The 24,409-nt window shown below is 54.3% G+C and overlaps 1 protein-coding gene across 1 annotated transcript in view; it reads left to right on the forward strand.

The window, feature by feature from the left end:
* Positions 1–23,939, forward strand: part of Glis1 (GLIS family zinc finger 1) — a 196,868-nt gene extending 172,929 nt beyond the window's left edge. Inside the window, exons 5-11 of the mRNA XM_075945012.1 lie at positions 5,596–5,757; positions 9,761–9,871; positions 13,010–13,139; positions 16,916–17,072; positions 20,992–21,170; positions 21,528–21,695; positions 23,511–23,939. Coding sequence (XP_075801127.1) covers positions 5,596–5,757; positions 9,761–9,871; positions 13,010–13,139; positions 16,916–17,072; positions 20,992–21,170; positions 21,528–21,695; positions 23,511–23,668 — 1,065 coding nt within the window. The 3' untranslated portion in view covers positions 23,669–23,939. The remainder of the gene's footprint in view (positions 1–5,595; positions 5,758–9,760; positions 9,872–13,009; positions 13,140–16,915; positions 17,073–20,991; positions 21,171–21,527; positions 21,696–23,510) is intronic.
* The last annotated feature ends 470 nt before the right edge of the window (positions 23,940–24,409 follow it).

A 24,409-nucleotide genomic window follows, 5' to 3' on the forward strand; every position in this document is an offset into this window, starting at 1 on the left:
CCAGGTCCTGCTCTGGGCACAGCGATGTTTTTATTCCTCAGAGCTGTCTGTGGTGGCCCCATTTAGAGAGGAGAAAAACGAAGACAGAGATGTGACTAGCCCAAGTTCTGTGTGAGTTTCTCCATAGTGCCATCATACACCTTATGTGTGAAACAGAGCCCTTGCTTCTTCCCCAGGGGCCAGAGGGAAAGACATCATCACCAGAGCCAACTGTGTCCGCCACCCAGAAGGTTCTCCTGCAGGGTCTCAGCCCTTATTCGTGAGCGAACAGCTCAGAAGGCAACTTGCTGAGAGCCTAATCGACCCAGGGACTGAAAGGTCCTGGGCTTTGACTAGCACCTCCCCAGCCAGAACTGGAAGGGTCCTTGGGCTGGGCCTGGAGGGGAAGATGCTGCCTCCTTGGCTCCAGCCACGGCTCCCCTCTGTCTTTCATCTCCTGCCCTCCGTACTGTGAGCTGCACGCAGCAGTAATGGATTGCAGTGGACTTTTTTCAATTAGGCTGATTTCTCCTCTGCCTGTTACTATAAAACTCCAGATGGTCTGGGGCTTCACGGTTCCCGGGGTATTTTCCCCCATTATTTTAATCTTCTTTCGTAACACACCCCACATGTGGGAACGGGGCCTTTCAAGGCGCTGCGCTCTGTGGATCAGCGATGCTTTTCTCTCTGCTGTGTTGCCCGGGTTTTCCTTTCTGTGTGGCAGCATCACAGAGAGCAACTCCCACCATCAGCCTGGGCCTCAGTTTGCTGAGACTCAGAACCCATGTTGGGCCCAGTTTGAAATCCCAGTGTAACGCCTAACAGCCTGGTCTTGGTGCTCTGTGAGCTCCCTGAGGAACTGAGCAAAGAGCTTAGGGATGTACAGCCATGTCAGTCAGACTTCAGGCCAGATCCAAGCTCTAGTTAGCTATGTGATGTGGTGACATCGCCTTTCTGAGCCTCATTCCGTTCATCTGCAGGGTGGGGCTGGAAAGTCACCCTACTGACAGGATGCATTGTCTTGATTCAGTAAAACACAGAACACTAGCCTGTGGTAGGTGTCTAAGATATATTGCCAGATACCTGGTATTTTGAACTTATTTACTCTTAGAATATATTTCAATGTTGATATTTCAGGTGAATGAGAAAACACCCTAGCCCCCCCATCCTGACATGCTTTGAGACTATTAGACACCATCTTCTCTAAGTATTCTTTCCCAGAATCACCCATTCCCATGCGTGAGAGCCTTTGCTTCAAGCCAGATGAACCTGGAGTTTATCTGGGTAGTTAAATAGCATGTTTACATTTACCCTGAACAAGATGTGTCCATAGAAATGTCTGAAGGCCACTGGTGGCATCAAGACCAAGAGCCAAAGGATGCTACATACATGCTTTCATTTGCAAATATTGCCCTCCTCGTGAGCCCAGGAGATATCTGGGCTCTGGACAGGTGAGATGAACTCACCCGAGATCATCCCCTCAGAGTGTAGTGGTTAGATTGGTACCACACTGCACAAAATTCTGGAGCTCAGTGGGATGAGAGCTGATGACACTGTCAAGCATCACCAGGGCCAGATCATACTAGCCAGAATGCTGGGACAATTTATACATACATATGTACACATACACACACGCATATATACAAAAGAGTCAAGGGCAGACATTATCCGATTGCTAAGTTTTCATATGGCAGTGACCTGGGAGGAGGCAGGTAGCTATGTAGATTCCCAGGTGAGTCATGTGGTGATCGGTGGAGAGATGGCACCTCCAAGGACTGCTGGGGTCAAGGAGAAGGAAAGAGGTTCCTAGCTTTGGCATCGAGATAGAAGGTGGTCACACCAGCAGAAGCCGTGCTGGAGCACCCCAGGTGAACAGCCCAGCGTCATATTGTCTGCTGGGCCATGGAAGTAATGGTACAGGAGTGTTCTGTAAGGATCAGCAATGCCAGAACTCACCTGCTCTGCCGTGTATGTAAAGGCAGCCCTACGCTCCCATTTCTGCTCCCTCGCTGCTTCCCCGATATTGGCTCAGCCTTTGTCTCTAGAACCCTGATGCCCCTGCAGCTCCAACTACCTGTGCGTGGGCCTGCTGTCTCCCTGAAATGAGTTTCTTGGCACCTCATTTGCCAAAGCCCAGGCCTCAAGGCTCAGCCCCTCAGGCAGGCTTTGGTAATCCCCAGCCCAGCAACTGAAAGGCCCCCACATTCGGCTCCTTCTCAGATCTTTGAGCATCTTCTGCTCTGTGCAGGATTTTAAGGAATTTTGTGCCTTTACTGATGGAAGGTAGGGTATGGTGAGGGGTTAGCCAGGTAGTGGACAGCAAGGGGTGCAGAGCAAGAGGAGGAAAGAGGATTGTGGGAAGCGGGAGGACGTGTACACGCATGCGCACACACATAGCTTGCTTAGAGGTGTGACAGGCCAGAGACTACCCCAGGCAGACTGTCGTTTAACCTGCTCTGAGGCCTTAAACGACAGCTACAGTGAGAAGATCAGAACTTGATGAGTGTGGTTTCATTTAGGGCTCACATTACTCTAAGGTTAGCGTTCACCCAGTTTGCAGGTGAGGAAACAGACTCACAGAATAACTTGCCTGGGCTTCTTCAGTGAGCGAGCAGGGCCATCTGCAGCAAGGGCTGTATCTGCAGTCCCTGTGCTCGCTGCCATTGGGCCTCGGCTCCTCGTCTGATGGGCAGAGTTGTAAGCACCCAGAAGGCCACCGGGAAAAGGCAATATGCTGTGGAAGCAGCAGGCCCATTGAAGCCAGGCAGAAGCATTGACCCAGTGGTCCCCTTGGCCTCCTGGCTCTGACCTCATCTTTGCAGCTGTTGAATAGAGATAATAGAAAACCTCACAGGGCTCACAGGGGCTGAGCAGATCTGGATCCTGGTCCTGATGGGAGGATCTGCCAGAATCTGTGTGTGTCTTTATCTCAGATAAGAATAAAGCAGCATCCCTTCTCTCCCTGCCACTTCCTCTAGATGTCCTTGAAGTGACAGGCCACTCCCAGGACTGAGATGGGGAAAGAAGGCAGGGGTGCTGCCTGTGGGGTCAGGCAGGCTCCATCCTAGGAGGGGGTGCCTAAATAACGGAGGCATGTGTTTGCTGAGCGGACAGAGGAAGGAAAGGTCCTTGGAGGCCTCATAACATATTACGGAAGGCCTTTGGGATGGAGATTCCTGGCAAGCTCAGCGTCATCTCTCCACAGCTGATGTATGGGATACATGGGGTGGGAAAGGCACTTGTGGCATCCTGGAAGACGTTAACTCAGATCCTGAACTTCTAAAAAATGTATAAATTGTCAGTGTAGGAAGGGAAGGTTTCCCAGGAGGGGTGCAGTCTGAGCAAAGGCAGGGGTGAGGAAGCAGGTGTTCGGAAGCCCAAAGATCCATAGATTCCTGGTGGGAAAGAGGTAAGCTGATCCCCAGAGTCTGACAGGCTCTCCCAAAGTCAGAGAAATCACGCAGCCAAGAGTTATTGGTCTCCCCCAACAGCCTTTCCCCAAAACCAGTCAGTAAGAACAAAGGGCCAAGGAGGATGCTGATTGGAAACCCTGCTCCTGCCCAGGTTCCTTCATCTCCTAGGGATGAACTTGGCACCAGGCCTTTGTAGGGGAACAGGGAGCAACTGGCCACCTGCTGTACCCCATCCAGGATTTCGTTCTTGTTCTGATAAAGGAACAGGCCCCATAACTAGAAACCCAGCTGCAGCAGCTTACATTAGGTCCAGCAACAGTCTGAACTGTGACACCCAGGGGGTCATTGTCTCTGACTCGTCCGTGTCCTTGTGGCTGTACGGGAAATTCTGCTATGGCTGCTGCTCTTGCCTGGGCGGCAGTCCTCTTCCGGAACTGCAGCAACTCCCTTCTCTGTCCCTTCCCTAAGTCCTCCGTACCACTAACAGCCGAAGGTGACTTCTTTCTGTGTGTGTGAGAGAGAGACACTGTTCCCATTCCTTGTAGACTGTGTTCCTTCTAATTCCCATATGACTCTGTCCCCCTAATTCCTAGAATACACATCTGACGCTGATCCCTTCCCAGGGCCTGCCCCTCTGGGGACAAGATCGTAAGCCAGGTGGACCACAGGATCTTAACTCTGCCCACAGACTTCTCCCCAGAAATATCCCAAACTTCCTAGCGGGTATTGTACCTTTAAAGTTGACAAAGAATAGCCGGAGGCTCATGAGAGAAGGAGAGCCTTTAGTGACTTCCTTCCCCTGAGGGGGAGGCTAGAGAAGCCCTGGCCCTCAAGGAACATGGCTGCCCCCCCTTTTTGTCCCCAGCTTCCTGCTACTAGCAGCCTAAGGGGACCTGGTGCCAGAAGACTGGAATCACCTGGGTCCTAACCTGGGATAGGAGCTCATGGCTGGCACATCAGCCCTGGGCACGGGGAGAAAGCCAATGGCTCAGTCTCTTCCTTCTCAACAAGCACAGACACCCACCTAGGCTTTGACATCACATCTGGCCTATACCTTAGCTTTGCTTTGTCATGTGACTTTGGGCAATATGAGGACATTGATGTCACATGTTTCCGGGTTTTGTAGTTAAACACCAGCACCATGACTGGAGCAGCAGGTGCCAGCCACAGTCGAGCTTTACCGCACCCTGAAGTACACATAGCCGGACGGCCGGCTGGCACGGGCAGACGATGGGAAGAGGCAGAGGACAGTCAGCAACACCACACTAAAGGCTGGAACTGCTGCCTCACCAGTCTCTGAGCTGGACCTCGAAGGCTGAGCAGGGGGTAGGGGGCTAATCAGGAGAGGTGACCTTCCTTGTTGAGCGCCCTGCATCAACAAAGGCTGAAGGCTGCCTTCTGCTAGAGAAGGACGGGCAGAGAGGCAGGCAGGGAGGCCGCAGGGCAGAACGTCAGGTCTGTAAGGAGAGGGCCTTATAGGGGTTATTTCGGTATGCCAAGGCACCTGGGCAGCTGTGGTGAGCAGGCAGGGAGGATTTGACGTGAGGGGATATAGAGGAGAGCTCCAGGCTTGGCAGAAGTTGCAGGGACGGATGGTTGGGGCCATGGAGGATGAACTAGGTGACTCGTTTCTCCACACGTTCTCTGCCAGGAACCGTTTCACAGTTGTGCTGTGTCCACTACAAGTCCGGTACTCGGCACACGGCAAACTAGATGGTGAGTGCAGGTCAGCTAAGGGACCAGATGATGACTCAGACACTTGAGTATACAGATGTGACCACTGGTCTCACAGGGGTATCAAGGGTGATGCCTGTGTATAGTCCCACAGTTGGCGAGGGGGCAGATACAGCATCAAGGTTGCAGGACACCCCAAAGCCTCTCGGGGATAGAGCCCTTCTAGTCCAGGCTGGACCCCTTCTGGGGTTCCACACCCAGACATGGCCTGCCTTGGAATTGCTGATCCCAGGGGACACAGCCGGCACACGTCTGAGTTGTTATACCCCAAGTCAGAAGCAGAAAGGTCATCTTTGGCCCCAGTGGCCCATTTCTGAGTCTTAGCCCTGGACACTTTGCTGGGGCAGCGCTCCCAGATGCTTAGGGGGGACAGCAGGTGGTTTGGGCCAGAACAGGCAGGTTTGGGGTGCTGTTTGCGGGCGGGTGGGCCCTCAGGGCTGAGGGCACCCCTCATCAGCCTCTCCTGCAGTTTGAAGGCTGCAGTAAAGCCTTCTCCCGCCTGGAGAACCTGAAGATCCACCTGCGGAGCCACACAGGCGAGAAGCCGTACCTGTGCCAGCACCCAGGTTGCCAGAAGGCCTTCAGCAACTCCAGCGACCGTGCCAAGCACCAACGCACCCACCTCGACACGGTAGGTAGGCCGGACTGTGGAGGCCCTGGGGTAGAAGAGGGTTGCACATAGACCCTGATCTCTAGGTGTCTACAGAGTCTCAGCCTCTGTAACATGGGGCAGGAGATGATCTGGTGGGAGTGGATAGGGTGTGTTCTTTGTATTATAGGATAGTTAGTAGGCTCCCTGGCTTTCTACTAAGATAGTTTTCCCCCATCATCCTCCAGGTGTGACAAACACAAATGACTTGGGTACGGCCATATGTCCTCTGCGGATGTGGATGGGCGAACTAAATTTAACAGATTACCCTACATGGCCCATGAACCAGCCCAGGCCTTATGGGAAAGCAGGTGCTCTCACATCCACAGTCTCTCTTTGACAGGCCAACTATGTCTGCATCCAGAGCACGCCCCTCCCTGCTCTTCCCACTCCTCACTTGGGGACCATGCAGAGGCTCTTTAGGGCTGTCGTTGGTGACATGTAAGATCCAGCATCTTGCCACAGCAGCCTGACCATCCCATACTGTCTATTCTACTTCCTGTCCTTGCTTATGCCAAGCAGCAGAGGCCCACAGCTCTGTCCCAGTTGCCCCACGTGTCCCCTGTGTAGATAAGGACATCAGCAAGAATGTCGTCCCTGTACTGACCCTATTACCAAGGTCCCTGACCCATTTGACACAGGAGGAAGGTGGACTTAGGGGTTCTCGTGGCTGGACTCTGGTGAAGGTGACAGACTCAGTCTTCATGCCAGTCTCACAGGTGCTGGGAAAGTGGCGCATCCCTTGGGAGGATCCCAACCCCGTGTGCAGCACAAGGCTGGAGTCTGCTAGAAAACCCCATGTCTGAACCTCCAAGCAGTTCTCTGCTCTGCTGCAGATGTGCGGAAAGCTGGGGTGGGGCTAGGCACCAGTTGATACACCTACCCTGTCCGATACGCCGATGAGCAAACAGACGCCCAAGAGGGTAACTGAGCTGTTAGTGCGGGTTGGAAGCCATAAAGCAGAGGTCACACCTGAGAAGGCACAGAGCCCTCCAGTCCTAGCCCTGTATCTCACAGCTGGGAAACCAGGTTCAGAAATGTGAACGGAAAAAAAAAAAATCACTGGCTTTGGAGCCAGGCCAGGCCCTGGACTGTATCTTCTTTATCCCTGCCAGCCCCATAGTGTGACACACCTGTCCCAGTTCAAGCAAAGCTGAGACCCAAGTCATGTTGTGTCTGTGTCAGTGACAGACAAGTGACAGAGCCAAATGCACCCTTGGCTAACTCCAATCGCAGGGCTCTTTACTGGAAAAGTTTGAAGGGTTGAGTCTGAACAGAGGGGACAGAATGGCAAGGAATAGTCCCCTTATGGCTGACCGAGACCTGAAGTGAGCTGTGGTACTCCCAAGTCCCCTTCCCCTTGGTCACCTTTTCAGCCTGGGGGCCCTTGGCACTCTGCCCTTGTCCCTGAGAGAGGCAACGAATATTGCAGAGGGCACAAGGCATCCAACAGTGGGCCTCTGCCCCACCCCCACCTCCCAGGTCTAGAGCACGTCCCCATGGCCTCTCTAGTTTCCTGTTCGTTCCTTACTCCTGTCCTTACTGTATTTAGACCGAGCCTGTGGAACGGAGCTCCTGAGGGCTAGGCCAGGTCAGGTCCACATAAGCCCACAGGGTTACCCCAGGCCTTCATCTATCTAAGAAGTTTCTGGCAGGTCTAGGGGCCCCACTCACACCCCGCTCTCTGCCTAAGTAGCAAAGGCAGCTCCTTCCTTGCTGCTAGACCATGTATGTCCCAGCCTGCAGCCTTCAGGTCAGCAGTTGGGCTCACACATAGCACCTCAGCTTTCATAGGAGCTCCAGCTATCCCTGGCTTCAGAGAACATGGGGCCCATGGCAGTAAGGAGGTTGGTTCTCTGGACAGAGTGGAGAAGTGGAAAAAGCAAGCTTCAGCTCTGATTTTGGCTCTGCCTCTTGAGAAGAGAGGGGGTATAGCTGCGAACAGGGCAGCCCTTTCTTGCCTAGTCTGTCACTCAGGGACTTAATGTCAACCGGATCCTGCCATACCCCAGGCAGCCACCATTCCCACTGTGGGCCTTGGTTTCCCCAGCAGCAGGATGGGGCTTGTTGGGGCACTGAGAGAAGAAAGCTCCCTAATGGAGAGTCACACACACACACACCTCCTGGTTGTGGTGTCTGTTCAGCTGGAGCGGTTCTGAGGGGCAGGTGTGGGAACCATGGGTGGCCAGTGCTTAGCAGTACCAAACCTGGAGAGCCCTCAGAGATAGAGCTCTGTCCAGACAAGGAAGAGTAGCCTTGTTGACTGGAATAACACAGCCCCAGTCTTGGAACTTGTATGGGGATTCCGGGCCTAGGGTTTGGCTGGTGGTTTGGGACAGCCACGGGGTTTCCTGGGGGCTCAAGGGAGCTAGGCCTGAGGAATGTTCTATGCACGTCAAGCCCTGGAAAAACAAACACAAAGATGGGTCTTGCTGCCCTGTTTCCAAGCGAGTGTGCCTGCCACACAGAGCTGTTTGCTTTTAGACCAAAGCCTGTGGATTTGTATCAGCATTCCCAGAGGACCAGGCCTGGGGCCAGTCAGCTCAGGGGCAGGGCAGGGCTCATGGGAGAGTGTCCTGGGGTTGCGTGTTAGGGTGGAGGGGCTGTGTAAGTGTGTGGGACTCGCATGCTGAAGCAGGTGGTGGGCAGTCCAAGGCAGGCCTCCCTCTCCCGCCCCTGCCTTCCTCTTGGCCTAGTCACCTTCTTACCGCCTGTCTCTCTCTTTTTGTTGTTCTCCATTCTTTAACCTGGCAATCTCCGTGGCAGCTCCAAGGTATGGTTCCGGTCATCTCTTCCTGCTTTTCCCCACAAGGCCCCGGACAGTGGTCATCTCCCAGCGTCCCTGCCTTGAGGCTTTGTGGGCAGTTCCACTTGGTGTGTCTGCTGACTGGGCATGGCAGTCCCTGGGGCTTACTCTTGAGAGGTGTCATTTCCTCTACACACACCCACACACTGCCGTTCCAGGAGGCAGTCCTAAGGGCTCTGAAGTACTCAGTGGGTTTTTAAAAAGGAAGCCTTGTGAACTTCATGCCCCAGTAGTAGCTAGGGACCCCAGGTTGGTCCTCATGAAAGCCCCCGAACTGTGAGGTGCCCTTTCCTGGTCTTGTGGAACATGGCCAGGATTAGATGGCTCCCTCACTAGTAAGGCAGAGGGACAGTGGGATGACCTCACAGTAGGCACTGCGACCTGTAGGGACCTCAGGCCAATCTAGAAAGGATCTGAGCAGGGCTAAAGAGGTGACAGAAAGAACATTGTGGGGTATGTGTGGGGACAGTGGGAGGAGGAGGACCCCAGTCAGTGCCTGGAAATGATCATCTAGCTTCCGATTATCCAAGGGTCCGAGGGCCATGGCAGAGTGTTTGGAGGGAGGGCCATGGCTGTCTATGACAAAAGTGGTGGGACACTGCATGGGAAGATATTAGGGGAGACCCTGGAGGAGGAGTCTAAGCAGGGGTGGGGGTTGACTGGTAGGGGTCCCTTTGTGCCTTCAGTGGGATGGTCACAGGGAGGGGCTTTGGCCATGTAGACAGCACAGCCTTCAGGCTCCTAGCTGTGCTCTTTGAGGTCAGCTCCCTCTGGTCTCCCAGTTACTGGAAGGAGGACCTTAGTTGCTGTGGTCCATAGTGCCACTTGGACCTGCTGGAGGAATCATCCAGGCTGGCCCTGGGATGTCCACTCTTCCTCTCTTCATTCTCCTGCCCGGGACAAGCTCCTGTGTACCCCTGCTCCACACACTGCTTTTGTGTCACGGCCAGTGTGAGTCAGGAAGACCTGCAAAGCTCAGTCAGTCCCCTCAGTCCCCTCTTGCAGATAGGAGGCAACTCACCTGCACTCCCAATACCGTGGCAGAGTGGGGACACAGAGCCCCTCCTCTCCCAGGCCAGGTGCCTTGCCCACTCATCCTTCCAGTGGCAGGTCATCTAGGGGACCTTGGCCTTGAGCAGCGACCTCTTACCTGCCTCTCGTGCCTCTCTGATGTTACAGAAGCCATATGCTTGTCAGATCCCTGGATGCTCCAAGCGCTACACGGATCCCAGCTCCCTCCGCAAGCATGTAAAGGCTCATTCAGCCAAGGAGCAGCAGGTCCGTAAGAAGGTAGGCGGCCACAGAGCCAAGACCCATCTCTGCAGACACCTCTTATCCCAGCTGCTTGTCCACATCAGACCAAGTGCCTCACACCCGTGTGCACACCACTCTCTACATACTTGAAAATGCTATTGTTCTCCCATCTGCCTGTATCTGCCTCCTGCCCAGTATACCAGTCCACAAGCCTGCCCTTATCACCTCAACTGATTCGACATTCACCCACCAAAAGCTGGCACCCCTAACCATGACAACACTCATGCCCAGCTCTGGGCTAGGCATTGAAGATGGAAGAAAGAAGACACAGATAGTACCCCTTTCCAGTGGCCTGAGGCGCACACCGAGAGGAGGCTCCCTGCCAAATGATACTGATGACAGCAGGGAGGTTCTGTCTGGCACAGATAAAGGGCCTTGGCCCATATGCAAGGGAACAGAAAGGTCTCAGGAAGAAGCACCAGGAACCATAAAGGATAATGGTTTAGGGGTGTAAGCTCTGGTCCCACCTGCGGGGCCTCTCACTGCTAGCTTGGTGGCCCTTCTGCCTCTATGCTTCCTGAGGAATGGGTGCTCGTGCGGACTGAGTGACAGAATATATCTAGGACTGAGCCTGTACTTGGCACAGATTCACAAACACAGAAGGAAGGGGGTGGGCACTGCCATTCTCTTGCAGTGCAGGCAGGCAAGTTCGGGTAAGAAGTGTGTGCCTGGAATGACCCATGGCACTTGTGGGGCCGGTGTATTCATATCTATACAGAGCTGGGCACTCACATGCTGGAAACCCTGCCTAGTATTTGAACTGTCCTGAGGACATTCAATGCCCTCAAGTGGTCTTGAGGGAAAAAGAAGTACATGGCCTTGAGAGATTCTTCTGGGGCCATGGGGATATCAGAGTGAAATGTACGTTCAGTGGTAAGAACAAGGAAGATAGTGGAGGTGACCTGGGCTGACCCAGGGAGTATCAGGACCCCAGGGGAAGCTTCAGTGGTGGTGTCCTTCACCAGGACTGAAAACCTGAGGAGGAGAAAGGCTTGCATGAGAAAGTCAGCAGGAAGCTGCAGGGGGCCCCAGGTCATGCAGTAAGGAACAGGACAGCGACCTTAGGCAGAGCACCCTGGCCTGGGCACTCAATCCCCAGGGCCGTGGGAGTGAGGATGTAGGTACAGGTAGGAGCCAGCCCAGCAGCTCTAGCAAAGTTGGAAGGCACAGGGAAAGCCACTAACTGCCTTAAGCAATGTTAGAAGTGAGCACTGTGGTCCACACCATGCCCTTGGACACTGCTGTGAATAAAACCGCAAAACCCTCCAGCCTGGGAAAGTAGTTTCCATTCCATGGGATAGACAGAGAGACAGGGTACCAGGAGAAAGCCTACCTCATGATGGGGATGGCATGCAACTCATCTTGGAGGCACTGGGAACCATTTGAAGGGTAGAGCAGAGGACAGTCGAGTCAGGATATGCAGCAAGCCTGCCAGTGCAAACACCACCACATCCTTAACTCACTGAGAAGTGGGACAAGTCACTAACCCGGTGGCTCCTCAGCTAGACATTGTACCTGCTGCTTTGTCTACTGTAGCTGGCATCCTGTGAGTGGGCCCTAGCTTGTGTCCTTTTCACATATGTTAACAAAGTAGCCCATTCACACAGCCCAGGAGAGATAACTAGCTCCTGACGCTGCCTCGGGGCAGCAAGGGATAGCTCAGGCTTCCGTAGGCTGGAGCTAGGTGCCAAGGAGGCTGCTGTCCCCGGTGGGCTGGTGCCCAAGGACCAGAATGCTGCCCTGGTTTTCCCAGGCCCATGCTTGGCTCACATTGAGCCCCCAGGGACCTGGGCTGCAGATCTGCAAACTTCCCAACAATAAGCATCCATTAGAGGCATCGGGGATGATGGATCTTTCTGGGTAAGGCGACCCTTGTATTATGACAAGTCCTTGGCAGCCCTGCTACATTTTGGAGAGAATTAGAAATGCTTTTCTTCCTTAATTCTCCTCTCCTGCTGTTCCTAATCCAATCGACATTGCGGTCTGCAAGAACATGCCTTGGCCCTCTTTTGCCAAAAACTTCATTTACATGGAAAACAGCTGCCGGGTCAGGCGCTGAGAGCCCAGTGCAAGACTGGCGTGCCTTCCCTGCCTGGTCAGCCCTCCCTCTGCCTGGGAAGGTGGAAAACCCCTTGCGGCTGACTCTCAGCTGCCTGAGAACACAGCAAGGCTCTGGCCTTCTCAGCACCTGTTTTGACCTGGTAAAGTGAATGTTTGGGGATCTCCCTGGAGAAGGGTCACCGCCCGTACAGGTGTCTGCCCCTTGTCACCCAGTGTCTTCAGAGCCCCATCCTGGTTGGTTTTGGTTTTGTTCCATCTGGAGAAGATGTTCCAAGGTATCCCAAGTGGTGTTGGCCAGATCATGCCAGCCAGGCTCTGCTGCTAGCCAGATAGCTCGAGTCCACACAGTAACTCACAGGGCCACTTCTGTGGCCCTTTGGAGTCAGGCAGCTGGAGCCGAGCCAGCCCCACATACGGTACTCCACAGATCATCTTTTCATTCACTATCTCACTTCTAGCCATGGCCTGCAATGGCAGAAGCAGGGACAGCTCCAGAATACAGGCAAGGTGGGTGAGATCCAGAGAAGTTAGTTGTCCACTGACACACAGGGAGAAGTAGTGTGGGACTGGGCTCAGCCCAGGGCTCTTTCCTGTATCCTTCATAGGGACAGGGAAGAGGGAGAGAGGCCCTCTGGCCAAGCGACATCACTCCTACTGCCACAGGTTGCCCTGATGGGAGCTGTAAAACCCCAGTAGTAACACTTGACCACCCGTCCCAGTAAGTGCTGGGGCCACACCTCTAAACCTGATCCCTCAGCGACAGTGAAGAAATCCCTCCCAAGAGACACAGGACCCTGACTCCAGCCTGAGAGGTTCCCCTTCCTCCTTCCCTGGCTCAGTGGGCTGAAGGGTATTGCCCAGCCTTTCTGGCATACTTCCTCCTAGGAACATCCTCCAGTAAAATCCTTGCATATCAAATCCTGTCCTGCATCTCTTAGAAGTCCTTACAGTGTCCACTAGCGACTTTCCCAGTGGGGAAACCAGCACAGCACAGACGGGGTGCCCGTGGGCAGGTGGCCGGACACTCACACCTCCCCGCTGCTTGTCGCCCAGCTGCACACAGGTGCTGATCCAGAGGCTGTCCTGTCTGAGTGTCTGGCCATGCAGCAACTCCAAGCATCCACACCTTTGCCTGCCAGCAGGGGGAAGGGCGGCCAAACCCTGAGCCAGGAGCTGCTCCCAGGTATGTGTGCAGGAGACACAGCCGGTCACTACCAGCCCAAGGGCACACGGGTAAGACTTGCTGCAGAGTGCTTTACCCCCACCCCTTCAAGATGTCTTCTTTAAGTAGGTAGATGTTCTTGAACACTCCTGAGTTCTTGAATACTCCCTGCTGCCATAAGAGGGCGCCCACTCCCCCTTAGTCTGGCACAGCTGCTGGAATGCCTGCCAAGCCCCTTCCCCTTCCTTCACCAAGGTTGCTCCCAGAACCTGTCTCCTTGTCCCTGCCTCTAGGAAGTCTTCCTCAGGACTGCCAGCATTTTTCTGTCTCCCCATCAGCCTGTAGTTGGGAATTACTCTGGGGAAGGCCTGAGTCTGCCTCATTCCAGAGTCACCAGCACCCATGTGGGGGACATGTGACCCTGCCTGGAATGTTGCATAGAGTCCACATCCCTGAGTGTAAACCAGATTCTAATCCACAGTGAGGCATGCCGAGATGCACCCGACCAATTCAGTCTGGACTTGAAGTCCTGTTCAGTGTCCAGCATGACTCCTTCAGAAGAGAAAAACCAAGACTTGGAGAGGATGGGCAGTGTGGTCGGAATCACAGCCTACTCACTGCTGAGTTCTATGGCCCACTGTAGGGCTCTCTGGGCCAGACCCTGCAGGCCTGTTGGACAACACTCAGAGCCACTGGTCCAGCAAGAGCAGCAGCAGCAGCTGGCTGCAGGGCACACTCGGGCCATGGCAGGAATCCTGACTTCGTGGCTTGGGAACACTGCCCAGCTGCGGGCAGCATGGCCTTTAGATTGAGCTGATGGTTCTTGTGCTGTGCCTTCTCCCCTTGCTCTCTGAGGAAACCACAGCCACAGAGCAGAGAGCTCGGCTGCCCTCTGGGATTTCTTGAATTACTCTAACCATTTAAAGCATTTTCCTTTTATTTTCTAATTTTATTCTTCGCCCCCATCATTGACGTAACAGCAGCAGACTAAAACATGTCAGGGCCCTTAGCCTTGGAAGAGCAGCTTTTCGCCCATCTGCAAGGCCTATATGAAGACACCTCTGAGATATAGACAAGAAGGGGTGCATGCAAGGACTGCACAATACACCCCAGCTAGGTACCCCAAGCTAAGGACTCCAGAGAGGTTCCCACTGTTGGGGCCCTGGGGCCTGCAGCCCCCATGTGCCTACCTTGAGAGGACTCACCGGACAAGGAGGACTAATCCATCCAGATCAGCCTCAGGTCAGCCTAGGAGCCTCTTTGAGGGCAGGGACAGCAGCGGTCATTGTCTTTCTCATTAGTGAGTAACACATCCTCCAGGACACAGTCAAAGGAGGAAGGCCCTCCTGCTAACAGCACGCCTGCCTACCCTGCTGTTTAGTCTGAGGAGGTGGTCTTCCTCCCATGCCTATTGTGAGGAAAAGCTGAGAGAAAATCCATCCCAGCAGCTCTTCAGTGGGAAGTGGTCAGCTGCCCACTGCTCACTTCCCTGGGGAGGTGCCTGCCTGATGACGACACAGAAACTGAGGCCTTGCTCTGCACTGTCTCCTGCAAGCTCTGTTAAGGCCACCCTACATAATGTTTCATACCTACTGTGTGCCTGCTGTGGACGGTCCTTCACTCCAGCGAGAGCTGGGAAGGACGACCTGCCAGGCACTCCTTGGGGCTAGTCTGCACACAGACGCCTGAGGCACAGTGGGAAACAGATGTTAGGGCCAGAGGCTAAGTGTTCATGGCTGATGATTGATGTTGCTGCTTTACAGCCCAAAGTGGTGTGGTATGGGGAGACTACAGGCCCAGTCCCCACTCCCACGGCCCTTCAGGGTCTGGTGATCTTTTCATACCATGCACTGTCCACGGACACGCTCCATCACTAACACGTGTCTGTCAGGAGCCATACAGCAGTAACGGCAGGGGGAAGATTTTAGGAGGGTGGGTCAGAAGAGTCCAAAACAGAGAGGGTGAGGGAGCAATGACGAGAGCTGGTCACTATCCGATCTGGAAGAGCACACTTATCTGGCAGGCATGTCTTCAGCTCTACGGGGTGCCATGATAGGTAGTGGGGGTGCAGGAAGAGTGATATCAGGGCTGCAGACGCTATCAGCACTCCAGCCTTCCCAGCTGCCAGACCCCCAGATTGATGCAGGGTGGCAGGCGAGAAGGGATTAAGGAGAGTACAAAGTAGTGCAGGCTGAGCTGCTCCCACAGCCATACCCTCCTTGCTACCTGACCAAGGCGGGGAGGACAACGCTAGAGAGGACAGCTTCAGGGTGCCCAAAGTTTCTGTGTCACCAGCAAGCTACAGTGCTTGTAGCAGAGCTCAGATCCTCATCATACACTGCAGACTCCAGCTCAGCTGGAGGCTCTGCCCCAAATAGGCACCCTCTCCATTTGGTCCATGATGTTCGGGGAGTCTGTTTCTAAATTGTCAGACTAGGTGTGTGGAGAAAACTGGGCACATAAAAGCCATAGTTACCAACCGTGAGGACTTAATAATGGGACTTCTTCTGCTCTCACCTAGCCACAGTCACCATCTGGAGTTGCAGGTCATCTGACCTTCAAAGCCAAGTGCTGCTCCAATAATGCAGCTTAACGACACTTGGGACCATGTTACCGTGGCTCCCAGACTCTGCCTCAGCCCCATTCAGTTCCTTGAAATAGCCCCGATAGGTTCTAATCAGAACAGCCAGTCTAGGACGAGCTAGCCTTAGAATGCTAAACAGCTGAGACCATCCTGGAAGAAACCTAGATGTTCCCAGGCTAGTCCTTCTGGGGTCATAAAAAGCTCCTGCCCCTCTCCCCACAACTAGAACAACATTCAAGAAGTAACAACCGGCAGGGGAGGGACCAGCCAACTGGTGGCTACTGCTACTGAGCGCATAACCCTGGGAGAGTCCTTCCAGGATGTCACCTTGATGCACCAATTCCAAGAAAAGTGGCGTGTCCATTCATGTAAGCACACTAGGTTAACAAAAAGGCAAAATTGATTTTTTTTTCCTTTTCAGGCAAAGTAGGAGCATCCAAAACGGTCCACCCTTGAGCTGATGATGTAACTCATTGATAGCGGTCTTCCCTAGCACGCTTGGGAACCTAGATGCCGCCCCCAGCACCACAAAGCAAACTGCAGACCTTATTGTGCCCCTAGGACCCATCCCAGAGGCAGCACCATCCTCTCCTGAGAGGCTCCTTTGCAATGCTGCCGCCCCCGGTGGTCCCCAAACCCTCTGTTAGCGCACCTGTGTTGACAAGGGATAGACGTGATTAAAGGTGACTCCAGTCCTTGGGTGGGACCCTAGAGTAGGGTGCATCTTGGATCACTACCATAGTAGGCCTTCCTAGGAGCCTCTGGAGCTGGCCTGTCCAGGCCAGCTACTCCTCTGCAGCTGGTCACTGGATACCCAGCTCTGCCTGCCTGTGTCTGAGGAGGCATAATTTAGTTTCTGCAAACGGAGCTCCACTGTGAAAAGTAGTTCTACCAAGCCCCCAGATTCATTCTGCTTCTTTCCATTCCAAGGTCCCCATCTGCTTCTGGGGATAGAGTCATGCCCTGCTTTTCCAGAACAGCCCAATGGAGATTTGAAGCAGCCTACTCCATACAAGATCCCAGTCCCATGTGTCGTGACAGTCCCCTCCTCATCTCCATCTGTCACGCTCTGACCCAGACAGAATGGTACTGGCACCTCTGTGGCCCTCGTCCTTTGTGCCATTCCTTCTTCATAAGCAGACCGTCACAGCTCCCGAGAGGTCATACCCTAGCGAGTAGCCCAAAGCCCAGTGACATGTTTGGTTCCTTGCAGGTGTGTATCCTGGCCCTGTCACCCCACAAAATGGGCTGGCTTCGGGCATCCTGTCCCCATCCCATGACGTCCCTTCCAGGCACCACCCACTGGAGGTCACCACTGGTTCCCACCACCACCTGTCCCCTCTGCCCACAGCCGAGAGCACCAGGGATGGGTATGTATGGCACGCTAGTCCTCAGGGGTCACACCTGAGCACTTGTGTCGGAGGTGACCTGCACACAGGCTGCCGTTACAGATGACAGCAGCCTGCATTTACGTGTTACTGACTGGGTCCTGTGCTCTGTATCACCTTCTGGGTACCACATGATCGATGTCTCCCAGGAACACCCACCACCAGGGGCACATGCCGTTGGTCCCCAGGATTCCAGCCGCTCATATCCTCCTTCCAGAGGCCCCTGGGGAAATTCTGCTGCAGCCAGGCCCCTCGGGAGTACCCCTCCACTATCTCCCCGGCTCTCTGGGCATTTGATACCAGACTTCCTGTAGAAGGGCTAGCCTGGGTCACTGTGTTCAGTGTGCTCCTTGCCCTATTGGCTGGATCTGCTGAACATGCTGTGATCCTACTACACAATCAGAGCAAGTCCCAACCCCCACCCATTCTGCTTATCACTAACTGACTCGCTCAGATTTGTTGCTCAAGGCCTGGCCCCAGCACCTTCCTCCTTGCTCTCCCCCTCCCCAAGGCTGCGTAGTCTGGGCCACTGTACACCTAGGATCAGTCTGGCTTTATTCCCGAATCTGTGGCCTGCTGTTCCTCCCTGGGTCCTCTTCCCGTTCATTCATCTGTTCCTTCCCGATTCCTATAGGCAGGTCCCAGGCCCAGTGCCAGGCCACCACTGGCTTTATGTGAAGAGATGTTGGACAGGCTGCAGTTTGGCCATCTGGGGAAGGAGCAGAAAGGGCTGTGGAGGCCCAGAAAGGAAGCCAGCAGGCCAGATGGGCTGCCTGCAGGAGGTGGTGCTAAGCCAGGCTCCAGAGACAGGTGGAGGAGTGGGAAATTCCAGCAGGCATGGTGAAAGCTGGGATATGCTGGGAGAGGAACCACTGTGTGAAATGCTGACCTGGAGAGATGATGCCCCAGAAGCCAGACACAAGGCCAGTGATAGAGGTACCCTGAAGGTTGGGCCGGGCCAACAGCATGAGTTAGGAACAGTAAAGAGCATGGGATATGAGGGGGCAACCTGAGCTAAGGCTGGGCAGGTCGGGAGGGAACCCAGACAACAATCATGGCACAGGCTTGTCCCTGGCTAGGTGAGAGGAACCCAAAGTCTTAGCCCTCCCTGAGCCTCTCTCTTCATCCATAAAAGGCATTGAAAGGCCTCCTCCAGGCAGGTGGTAAGCACCACCTCCCCAAGCCTGGTGTTGCTGGTGTCACCCACTACATGCCTCATCCACAGTAACCCCTGCCCTTTCTGCCCCAGCCCAGGCCACCTGTTTAGCCAGTGACCAGCCTCAGTATCTCCAGCCACGAGACATTAAACCACAGAGGCCCTTGCAGGGCATGGGCTTATTATTTGGCCTCATTCATCACCCGCCTGCCGCCGGCATAAGTACCCATCAGGAATGCCTGCAGCTAGATGCAGAGCGATGACAAGACCAGACCCCAGCCCACCCGCCCAACGCTGGCCTGCAGTGTGGCGAGAGTTATCCCCAGCCGCCAGGCGCCGGGTTCCGGATGCCTGCTGGAGAGAAGGGCCCCATGGCTGACACGGCCTGAGGCTCGCCTGAATGGGTTTCTTTTTCAGCCCCAGAGGAGAGATGGGCGGGAAGGCCTTCAGCTTCCCCCGCTTGCCAAAGTCAACAGGGACTGGCCACTTGAGGCTCCCCAGCGGTTTGCTGGGACATTTAAATAGCTTGACAGAATTATCTGATTCACTCAAAAATATGCTAAGAGGGCCTGACTTCATGACCAAATGTATTTACCCTGGCTCAGTGGAGACACCAAATTTGGTGGGTTTCTTTCCCAGCCCTGTGGAGGAAAGACATGGATCCCTGGGGCTGCCAGCCAGGTCCAGGGTAACTTACATAGGCTTCAACCAAAGCCCCAGCGTATGCTATGGGAGGCACTTGCCTGCCTCCAGAGAGGGCTCCAGATGACCTGCTTGCCATTGGAGCAGCACGGATCAGCCTGTGTGTCAGCTATGCATACTCTATTCAGTTTCTCTGCTGTGAAAGTGACAAAGGAGAATTTATGGTGGGTCTGAACAGAGAACGTAAACCTTGAAGCCACACACGTTTCCCCAAGATCTGCGCTTGCTTCTTCTGTGCACTGTATCCATAGGCTTTGGGGCTGAGTGGTTCAGATACCTACTTGTCAGGGCATCTTAGTGTATGCCTGAAATATAAGCACTTGCAACACTGAGGCAGGAGGATGGCGAGTTTCAGGGTAGCCTGGACTCAACAGTGAGATCCTGTCTCAAAAAGAGCCTTTGTGTGGATATTGGCCATTGTTTGCCACTTGCCAGGCTCCTCCCTGGGCCTTCCCTGCAAGGTAAGAAGGGGACACGGAAGGTCCTGTGCGGTCCTGGAGGAAAGGGATCTTCCGCCAGGAGGATAGACAGTGCGGTCATCTGGTCTGGCCTTCACAGTTGGCATCGCACAGAGGAAGACCCTGTCCCCCATGGTCTGTAAACAGGAACAACTGGAGAGGTTAAGTCCAGAGAGTCTATGAAGGCTTGGCTCCTGGATGTCAGACAGTGACATTCTAAGTGTGTGGAGATGGCGCGGTATTGGCAAGGCTGTGGGGATGGGCTGCAGGGAGCAGATGTTACCTCCAGTGCGTCCCTGGATCTCCTGTCCCTACCAGAGTCCTATTTCCTTCAGAGTAGACACAGACCTGCCCTCAGATTCCACTGCTCGGAGGAGGAGAATGCACCTTCCTTGACAGGGTTACCTAGAGCCAAGGTCCTAGATTTGCTGTCAGCTCCTCACATTGTGGTGACCCCCCCACAACCATAGAATTATTTTGTTGCTACTCCACAGCTAATTTTGCTACTGTTATTTATCATAATGTAAATGTCTGGTATGCAGGATATCTGATATATGATCCCCCAAAGGGGTTGAGACCCACAGGTTGAGAACCATTGAGAGCTGGTCCAGCAAACCCACAAGTCAAACCAAAGCCTTGGAGACTTCGCTTCTGCACTTGCTCCCTCCACGGTGCAAAAATGCACTGTTAGGCTGCAAGCCTGTGCATGTATAGATTCGGATGGAAACCTGAGGCCTGGAGAGTCTGCAACTAGCCTGGGTGCCATAACTACACTCAAGACACCTGCATCTCTCTCAAGCCCCATGGCCTCAGCTCACAAGAACTTCCAAAGAACACAGGGTTGGGCCTGGATCCCTCGAGTTATGTATGAATGGAGGTGGTGAGCCTCCCCATCACAGAAGCTCTGCAAGTAGAAGACAGATTCCCAGGGATGGAGATAGAACTCCCTTAAATACACTGCCCAGCAGAGTAAAATGCCAGCTTGCATGTCAGGTGCACTGGCTCTTCCTTCCCGTGGTCATGATGTTTATTAATGAGGACATATATGCACATTGTACTGGGTCATTTGTTTACGTGGTTTTGACTCTACCCTCACCAAGACCAGTGTTGTGTGGCCACACGGACAGAAAGCACTGTGCAGCTTCTCCAAACTTTGGCTTCCTGATCTACAAAAGGGACCTCTAGCGAATCAATCAGATGGCCTGTTCACCCCACATCCAGAGTCACCCACAACTGGAGGGCTGGTCACCATTTAACCCATGATAGTGACAGCTGCAACATGTCAGGTCAACATAGCTCCCTGCAGGGAAACCAAGGCTCCCAACATTCCCAGGTCTGTGTCTGGTGGAAGTTGCTAGGAGTTTGAACTCTGGTCTGTGGATTTCCAAGGTCATGGGCATCCCTGTCCCTTGTCTACTGGTAGTCCTGAAAACTGAGATCGCAACTAAGATATAACTCCGATTAGAACACGCATGACCAAGCAAGAGGCTCATGGATATATTCACGGCATTGTAGATTAGAGAAGGTGGCAAAGCCCTGGGTCGTGCCTCACCATGATGAAACCGTGCTTATCTGTCCTCTCCAGCCTAGGACCTGGCCTTCTCTCACCCATGGTCAGCCCACTGAAAGGGCTCGGTCCCCCACCACTGCCACCATCCTCCCAGAGTCAGTCTCCAGGAGGACAGCCATTCTCCACACTCCCCAGCAAGCCGACCTACCCACCTTTCCAAAGCCCACCAGCACCGCCTCTACCCAGCCCCCAAGGTAAGCTGCACCCAACCCCTTGTGACCAAGAGGACTGACACAGGGCCTAGGGGAGGCAGGTGGCTGGGTTCTGAGGGCCACAGTGGGCTTCTGGCCTTAATGACAGGTAGGAGAGTCCTACTGCTCGGAGGAAGACTGGGTGGTTGTGGTGAATCCAGGAGGTGAAGGGCCAACCATCCCATCAGCTGCAGACTGTAGCCAGCCGCATAGGACCACCTTTATCCCTTTCTTTCCCTGCGTGCTCTTCTCGTTCACACCCTTGATGCCTAGAGCAGACAACACGGGGCTGACACCCCCCCCCCCGCCTCATGACCTCAGCACTTCCTCCATCACCACAGTCCCTGCCTCCTCTTGCAGGCTATCAAGGCAGTTTCCATTCCATCCAGAACTGCTTCCCGTATGGTGACTGCTACCGGACCACTGAGCCAGCAGCCTCCAGGGACGGACTGGTGGGCGATGCCCATGGTTTCAACCCTCTAAGGCCCAACACCTACTCCAGCCTCAGCACACCTTTACCTGCCCCTGGTAAGCTGCCCCAAACCTCCCTTCCTCAGCACTACCAAGGCTAGCGCTGGTGGGGCTTGTGTACTGTCTCCTAGTTGACAGCCTCCCACGTAGAGACAGCCACCAGGATGACTGCGTTCCTGCTATAGCTTTGCTCAGCAGTGTCTAGGTGCTCTGAGTCCCTAGGCTGTCCGAATGGTGTTTCACAGTGAGTGTTTATCAGGCACCGCTGAGGTCGGGACTGAGATAGATGCTGACCCTTGCTTCACAGGAAGGAGCATGCCTGTTCGCCTGCAGGGCCAGGGCTCTGACAGTGGGCAGGCTGGGGATCTGCTGCCTTAGCCCTGGTTGGATAGAGAAGCGCAGTGGACAGGGGGGGCTGCATGTTGTCCAGAGTTGGAATCAGGCTCTGTCCAGCAGGCAGATCAGAGCTCGGGACAGCACATTGGTGGTAGAACCTCCTTCTGAATTACCTAAGCTGAGCCCCACCCAGATCAGCCTCAGAGTCCAGATCTGATGGCCATAATGTCCTACAGAGGGCTCTTGAGCAGCGTAGTGGAGACTGAGGGACATGGACATTGGACACAGGGCCAGGCAGAGAGGACACCGGTAAGCACAGACCTGTGGCTTCATCATCACCGGGGGTCTGGCTGTGTGCACGTTCCCACACCTGTTCTGTGTCTGTGTTCTCCCTTCCTGTGTTATGGAGTGCACCTCTGTGCATGTAGCTGGCACATGCACACAGATTCCCCCATGGTTACCCACGCGGAGACTCACAGCTGACTCCATAGACCGGTGTGTACCTGTGTGCCTGAGCAGGTGGAGCTGCTTCAGGTTGCTGTGCTTTCTATACATAGTCCTTTGTGGTACCCACTCTGTCTGTGTGGTAGACACTCGTCTGTGGGTAGATATGGACCACATTTAATACATGACAGGCCTGTGTGCAGGCCTCCTGTGGGATCAGGTACCCACTCTGTTGCCTGCCACCATCCTGTGCTGCTGGACCCAACCCAGGGCGGCTTTATTGACTTAGCAGCCTGACACCCTGAAAGGAGGCTTCTTGGGGTCTGTCCCCAGCATCTATTCCAACTGTATTCAACTGCCTCACTGCCAGGCACCTCCCCCATCAAGATGACAATAGGCTGAACCAACACGTGCACAGGCCAAAAGGCCCCAGTTCACCCCATTCCCATTGCACAGATGTGGGAGACCGAGACCCACTTCCAAAGCCGCAGCACAGGGACAGGACTTTGGATAGGATGGTCCTTCAGGTCTCTGCCTCAAGTCAAGAATCCCTAAGCAGTGACCTCACTCTGGAAACAGCATATCCACCAGAAAAGCCAGGCATCCCTAGATTTAGTTTTGCATTTAAGTTCTAGCCACCTCCCTACTTACTAGCGGTGTGGCCTTAGACAAGACACCTGCCCTTTCCGACCCCATCCTTTCACCCTAAAGATAGTGGATCCCGCGTCACAGAACTTCTGTGGAGTAGGCTGGGCTTAATGATCGCTTACTAAGATGCTGGCTCCCCGCTTGTAGCATCTTGAGTCTGGGGTCAGAGGTGGGGACCTGGAAGAATAAGGACCTGAGTTCCTTCTGCCAAGAGGGGCTAACCTCTAAAGGTAGAAGCTAGGGTGCTCCCCCCACCTCCTCCCTCCCTCCACCACAGTCAAGCACTGGAGGGGCTGAGCCGAGCCTGTCTTCCCAGCTCCCCTGTGACTCCTCTCCACCAGGGTCACCAGCTCCCCCATCTGTAGGCGTCATGAAAGGAACATGAGAGGAGAGATCCAGCCTCTGCCATCCTTCCGCTCTGACCCCTCTGCTGTCTGCCCACAGGCTACGAGGCCCTGGCAGAGACCCCGTGTCCCACAGCACTGCAGCCACAGCCGTCTGAAGACCTGGTGTCCAGTGGTCCTGAGGACTGTGGCTTCTTCCCCAATGGGGCCTTTGACCACTGCCTGAGCCACATCCCCTCCATCTACACCGACACCTGAAGGAGTCCTGCTGTCCCTGCCCGCCCAGCTCCCGACACCACTTCACCTGCTTGCCGTCCGTCCTGGTGCTTCCCACAGGGACAGCCAGGCCGCGTCCAAGGGCCACGTCCCTGCCTGGAGGACTGTCTGGTCTCAGAGCTGCCTGCCAGGAACTATGGCCCTGTGACAGCCCCTTGACTGTATCTTCCTCTCTCGCCCTAAGGTTCTCAAATCACAGACCTCGTGTATATACAATGTACAAGACCTCTTTTCCACCTCCCTAGGAGTTTTATATTTTTGGTTTTACAAGAAAAACATTAAAAACTGGAAACTAGATATGAAGGCCTGGTTCTACTGTGGGATTCAACCTAAAGCCTGAGGCCAGAAGCTCAGAAGAGCATGCGTCAAGAGCCCAGGGCCCAGGAGGCCTTGGGCTACAGCTATGGAAACCTCTTCCTCCATCCTATACAGTGGTCCTTACAGACCCCAGGTGGAGATAGCCCCAGGACTGGGGAGGAGATGAGGACTGAGAAGTGCTCAAAGACAGTTCACACACACACACGCTCACACACACACACATGCTCACGCTCACACATGCACACGTTCACACACACACACACACAGGCAAAAATCGGTTCCTCGCAGACCAGCTGGGGTGTAGGGAGCACTGTGCTCAGAAGAGCCCACACCCACACACCAAGACCTGCTTAGCTCTCCTTCCACTTTGCCTGGCTCCAGTGTCCATTCCAGACAGCAGGCGCA

Source organism: Microtus pennsylvanicus, chromosome 13 (genome assembly GCF_037038515.1).
Source record: "Microtus pennsylvanicus isolate mMicPen1 chromosome 13, mMicPen1.hap1, whole genome shotgun sequence".
Lineage (NCBI taxonomy): Eukaryota > Metazoa > Chordata > Mammalia > Rodentia > Cricetidae > Microtus > Microtus pennsylvanicus.